At 43.6% G+C, this 5,857-nt stretch overlaps 1 protein-coding gene across 2 annotated transcripts; it reads right to left on the bottom strand.

Moving 5' to 3' along the window:
• Positions 1-285: 285 nt before the first annotated feature.
• Positions 286-2,877, bottom strand: LOC147633408 (uncharacterized). Of its 2 annotated transcripts, none has more exons than XM_086806474.1 (3): positions 2,659-2,877; positions 1,194-2,316; positions 286-1,071 (listed from the first exon to the last, which is right to left on the bottom strand). In XM_086806474.1, exons 2-3 carry the CDS (start codon positions 2,132-2,134, stop codon positions 633-635), a joined length of 1,380 nt encoding a protein of 459 aa, XP_086662600.1. In that variant the 5' UTR covers positions 2,135-2,316; positions 2,659-2,877; the 3' UTR covers positions 286-632. The 2 variants fall into 2 exon arrangements, with proteins under 2 accessions (XP_086662600.1, XP_086662601.1); XM_086806475.1 differs by having other exon boundaries at positions 2,540-2,710.
• Positions 2,878-5,857: the final 2,980 nt, after the last annotated feature.

The raw sequence follows: 5,857 nt of genomic DNA, 5'->3' as shown, positions 1-5,857 counted from the left end.
TTGTAATCCTAAACCTATACAGCACTAACATGCCCAAACCGTGTATCTGCTTCCTTTTGGAGTTAATGTGGAAGCTTATTTTGGAGATTTTCGTTGAACGGCAATGTGTTGGATCAGTTAAATGTCCTCTTTCGCTACAGTCAAACGCATGTGAACGTGTCACTCAATGCTCAACTTGCAAAGAGATTAATCCATTAAAAAGACTTCCATCCAGAACCCAGTTTGCACATTTATCAAACAAGAAACCTGAAAAGAGTAGTCTCATCAAAGCAACTCTACACCATGTCCAAATGAAAAATTTTACATTAAACCTCAATTACGCACAAGGAAACTAATGCTCAGAGAGGCAAGCATAACACACATACTCTGTCTCGTTTTTAGCAGAAACACAGCCATGTGGTGGAGGGTCAATACCACCACAGAAAGCTCAAGCAGTTAAGAATCCTTATGACATATGTCAAACATAAAACACACACTCTGCGCACGCACTTGACCAGACACATTACCAGGTGTCAAATCCACCAGATACCTTTTTTGGTTCCCACCACAAATTGAGACTATACTCTGAAAGCCCACTTACATATACACACTACAGAACATACATATGCCATTGTGTATAACTAGTCAAAACACTAGTCTATGCAGTCAACTGACATCCTCATAAGAGTACTGGATGACAATGATTCAGCTAGGAGAAAATGCCTTCCTGCCACCCCCTGGAGGTCAGAGAGTGAATAGGATCTAGAAGGCACCGGACTTCTTTGCCACCTCTGGGCTCCTAGAGAGCTTTGAGACCCTTGCTCCTCTGTATCAAGTAAACCCTCCTTTGTACTCATGGCCACAGCCAATGCAAGTGTAGATTTTTCATTGTGAAGAGACTTCTTGGATATAGTGGAAGCACCCTTTTGTAATGGGGGGAGTCGAGGACGGTGATTTCCATTGGAGCCTAGATTATACTTGCGTTTCCTTGCATATGGATTCTCAGGCTTTGCAAGATCTTTCACAGAAACCACATCTCCCAGGCAGCTGAATGAACGGGACTTGCCGGCATAGAATCGAGATAACCCTTTCCTGCTCAGTCAAGGGAAAACAAAATTCTAATTCAACAAACTCAAATATGTTGCAGACAGCTGTTGCTCTTCCTCTTTCACAACATTTACAACAAACAAAGCCTTGTTGGAAGGGATTCTTACCTAGGAGGAGGAGACCTTTCAAGAGAGCTGGAGTGGTCTGATGGTCCTCTGTATCCACTTTGAGTTTCTGTGTCCCCTGACACTTCAGAGCCTTCTCCAGACGTAGAACTACCTTCATTCAACGACGAAAATGATGAGGGTGATGCTGATGATATGGTGTCAGGCACTAGATCATCAAGCATCGGCACAAGAGAGCCCTCCCATGGTTTGTCCTCAGCAACTACATCCAGTGTGATGTTGGGACTGCAGACAACGTAGGGGAAGCCATGGAACCGACCATACCCATAATGTTCATCAGGGGGATGAGAATTCATGGATGTGCAGCTATTTCTTGATCTGGTGGTACTATGTGATATGTTTGCCGTGCTGAGACTGACACTATGAGGTATAAATGCCAAATCACTGGCCATATCACCGGTGGCACTTTCACGACTGTATGAAACTAGTCCCGGATTGCGGACAGCATTGTGTGCTATGACTGCCACACCACAGGCGGAACTATGTGATCCAGAAGCCTTCCCACTCATTGAGGATTTTTCTGAGGGTGATGATGTGAGGACAAGAGACATGTTCCCATTACTACTTGCAGACATACATCTCAGTTCTGGAGATGTGCATCTCAGTTTGCCAAGATGCCTGTTCTCTTCTGGGGAGACATCTGCCTCTGGGTGAGGCTGCACATACAAAGAGAGAGCTGAAAGACCCCGGATTACAGTATCTTGTTGGCCAAGAACCCTGTGACTAGCATAACTAGAACCCTTATAACCCTCAGCACCTCCAGAAAAGCCTCTGATTAAAGAGTCCTGAGGACCATATACTCCGTAGCTGGGAACATTTGGCATAGAACCATCTGCAACAGCACAAATATTGCCTTGTGCTGCCATGTTGTATCCTGCAGTAGGACCTGAGGCCACCTCCCAGCTCTGGTAGGCTAGTGACATGGTGAACCTGGCCACTTGAAATTGTGAAACCTTTTCGAAAGGAAATGCAGATCTTCCAAACTCACACTTTCCTCCCTTGATATGAAGGATTCCGTTGCAGTCTGAGTTCAAGCTTTCTGTACCGTTGCAGCTTCAAACGTCTCCACATCGCCAGCTTTGCAATAGATCTCACTCCTGTGCATCTGCACAAACAAAGAGATCCCGGTGAGAAACCCTTCTAGGTACTGAGCTAGCTGCTAAAATCCTAGGTGTTTAAACTCTGAACGCACAATAAAACATTATATATTGAAACCCTGAACACTCATAATGAAACCCTAGACATTCAAGCTGGAACCATATATAATTGCTCCATGACCTAATCCTACGAAAGAAAACCCCATAAGCAGAGAATCGATGAAACCATACAAATCGAGCAGAGTCTCTGAGAGAAGAAGGACGTTAGCTTCCTTATCAGGTCGAATGCTCAGAAAGAAAGAGCAGAAAAAGGCCCGTCAATATGCATGAGAGAGGAGCATGGAGGATACCTGCGGGTGCGGACGCGAAGGCGAGACCTAACAGAAGAAATGAATATCATCCGGAAGAAGAAGAGTTGATGGTACAGGGGAAGCAGAGGTCGAAGTTCGCCGAGCGCTCAGCTATGACGGTGAAAGCCAATTAGGATTGGACTTTTTCATGCAAAACTTATAGCTATGGCGTTAAAACACAGTTTCATACAGACCCCCTTGACCTCTTTGCTTCCCCAACAAGATGATAAAGAAGATAAAGGCTGAAGCTGATGACGGGAAACATGATAAAGACGGTTGGACGGGAAATGCGAAAAGAAATTAAAAGGATAAGATCGAAAGTGCCACGTGGCGCCACATGTCCGCCATGTCATTTTTTGAGCCGTGCACCTCTAATTGACACTTTTGGCCTGCCACGTCATGACACATGATGAAATGCCACATCATCTCGTCCCCTGTATATTTTTTAATGCTTCGAATTCCACGTCATTATCAACATCAGTTTGGCACACAAGTCAAGGTGAGACGACATGCCACGTTATTTTGACCAAAATCTCTAAGGAGGCATTTGATAAGATCTATACTCAGTGATAAAAATTTATGGAAAAAAGTTTTCACATGGTCTCACTTTACTCTTGCATGTAACTCTGCACGCAGATAGTCTTCACGAGACGAACTTGTGTTTCCTCTTAATTAGCACCTCATTACGCGCATGGGGAAAGTCATGGCTAAATTGATCTCTGGTTCTAGTGTTTCCTCTTATTTAGCCACTACCATAAGATACCTCATTAAACATAGGGAAAGTCATGGCTAAATTGATCTCTAGTGCCAGTTAGAATCGAGTCTAATGGAGGATCACTAAAGATGGAGTCAGGGTTAAGCACGCACCATTTCCCCATGCCAAGCAAAGATGAAGGAGACAGGTTAGAACTTAGATCACCTTCTCACTTTACACATCCCCCACGTGGAAACTTGTGTTGCGATCCCAATCAGATGTTGACTGTTGCCAACACTGTTAGGCAATGTTGCTAAAAAATGACTTAGGTGAGCCAAAAACAAATAATCAATTGGAAGCATTCAAAATTTCTAAGGGACAAGATCCAACTAGCTTCCTTTGAGCAAGCATGTCAATTCAACCATTCACATTGTGAGGCACACGTTCGCTCAAGACCCTAGCACATAAAATTGCAAATCTATGATGTAAAGTTTTCACATGCAAGGGAGCCTCTCGCTCTCATCGTTATCATGAATAACTTGAAGTCACCCCATGTTATGTGGAAATTCAATGTGTGCTAAGATGAAAGCTTTGTGTGACGATTGTTGTTATATAGCTTAAGTAGTGGATGTTGGGTGGGGGAACCCCCCAAAAAGTTATAAGTTGGTACACTTGTGTAAACTGAATGAAGACTTGTAGGAATCATTGCTTTGATAATATGGTAATTAGGGGCTTGAGGAGGAGAGCTCCCCCAGTCTACTAGCGAAGGCCTCAAGGTATGACATACAACAATGAGGTGCCACACTACACTCTCGTAGCACATCTTGTTATCGACTCGCACAACCTACTACAATGCATGAAGAGATAGATGTCACAAATGATAAAAATCATGTTATCTTGTGTATTCATGCTAGTATTCACATCACATCTATCCATACTACCACATGGCTAAGTCAAGGCTCGGAGTCAGGGCTCAGCCACGTGGCAACTCCTCGAGTTCCCCTACTCGAGCATGAGGGGGAACGGTAGCAAATGGGTCCCCTCATAGTTGTCTCTAGAAAGCTTTGCCATGACCGTGTATCTTCATCCTTGTTTTCAATTAAAAATGATAGTCGTAAAACACAACTAAGGGCCAAAAAGAAATAGCATTTGATTAGTGCTCACTTACTATTGCATCCCTTGTGAAACTTAAACAAATTTGCCCTTTGACACATTCTTCAAAAATTTCCTCCCACCATTGGCTTGATTTTGCAAAGGGCACAATGCCTTTTCATTATACTTATGCATCTTATAGAAAACTTGAAAGCAAATAAAAGTACATCTTACAAGTAGTCCAAGCAACCGCCTAGTTGCCAACCATGCCTCACATGGAGGCTAACCCTAATTCAATGAATAAACAAGTTTGTTTCCCTCCTTGATTTTAGGGTGTCTTTTTTTACATTTGACAAATTCTAGCATGCCAGCTCATTATTCCATGTCATTGCTTCTCCCTATTGACAACTTCGCCAACTACAACTACCAAGTTGAAAAGACGCCCACATCACGTTCATGTAACGAGACACCGTCTCGCATATACTTTAGCAATGCCTTTGGATGCCACATCATGCGGCTACTTAAGTCTTTTCCCATGAATAAGTGTGAAAAGTTTACACCTCATCTTTTATGTCACTCACATTTCAACAACTAGAGATCAAGGTTGGGGGTCATGCTTGTTTTTGGGCATTTTCGTAATAGAAAACATTCACTTATTTTGAGTGGAAGGCAAAAATATATATATATATATATAGTAAAATGTGGAAAAAGGGGGCACTCGTGACCCAGCTGGACAAAGACCATCCTTGCTGGCAGTGGCGGCTGAGAGAAGTGACTCGTGAGCACCACCGTCCACGGGCTGCTGTGACCTGTGACCTGTCACCAAGTCCAGGGTTCAGACTCCAACCTTTTCGGTTCGGTCAGAAATTAAAATCTCCCTAAATTGCCACGTTTTCTAAAACTGGGCGGATATTAAATTTGCGCACTAGTACCTGCTGGCCGGCCGGGCAGCTGGACTCTGAAGGCTGCCACCTCACTCCGCGTCCAGAGTCTACCCATCCTCGTCCTCACAACGTGAAAGGTTGCGTATTTGCCACGGAAGCGCTATGCGATTGTGCCACGTGTCACGCTTTAAGGCCGGTACCACTTTTTGCGGATCCTACCATTTACACGCCACCAAGACACGTAAGTTGAGGTTGTTACACCGACCTTCGGTCGTTCTTATCCATTCACCGGTCCCCCCCCCCAGTGTTCGAAAATGTAAAAATTGTGAAATTATTTATAAAGGAAAATCTTGAAATGTGAAGGTTTTTGTTTTGTACCTTCAAGTTTTAAACTTGAAGAATATGCATGTGCAAACTACACTAAACTCGGGTTTTTTAGAACACTGATCACTTCCCATGAAGTTTTGAACTTTTGAACACTCTTTTCCTGAACAAAAATCCCATTGCCAGCCCCCCGTTTTGAAGACTA

The sequence above is a fragment of the Cibotium barometz genome, chromosome 12, assembly GCF_041138505.1.
Source record: "Cibotium barometz isolate CiBa-2024 chromosome 12, ASM4113850v1, whole genome shotgun sequence".
Taxonomy (NCBI): Eukaryota; Viridiplantae; Streptophyta; class Polypodiopsida; order Cyatheales; family Cibotiaceae; genus Cibotium; species Cibotium barometz.
This window is presented reverse-complemented; position numbering and strand designations above follow the sequence as displayed.

Excerpts from the sequence above, each read along its gene's own strand:
- LOC147633408 (XM_086806474.1), bottom strand. The coding sequence starts at position 2,134 with ATGTCACTAGCCTACCAGAGCTGGGAGGTGGCCTCAGGTCCTACTGCA. Across the intron at positions 1,072-1,193 it reads GAAAGGTCTCCTCCTCCTAG|GAAAGGGTTATCTCGATTCT; the intron begins GTAAGAATCCCT and ends TTGACTGAGCAG.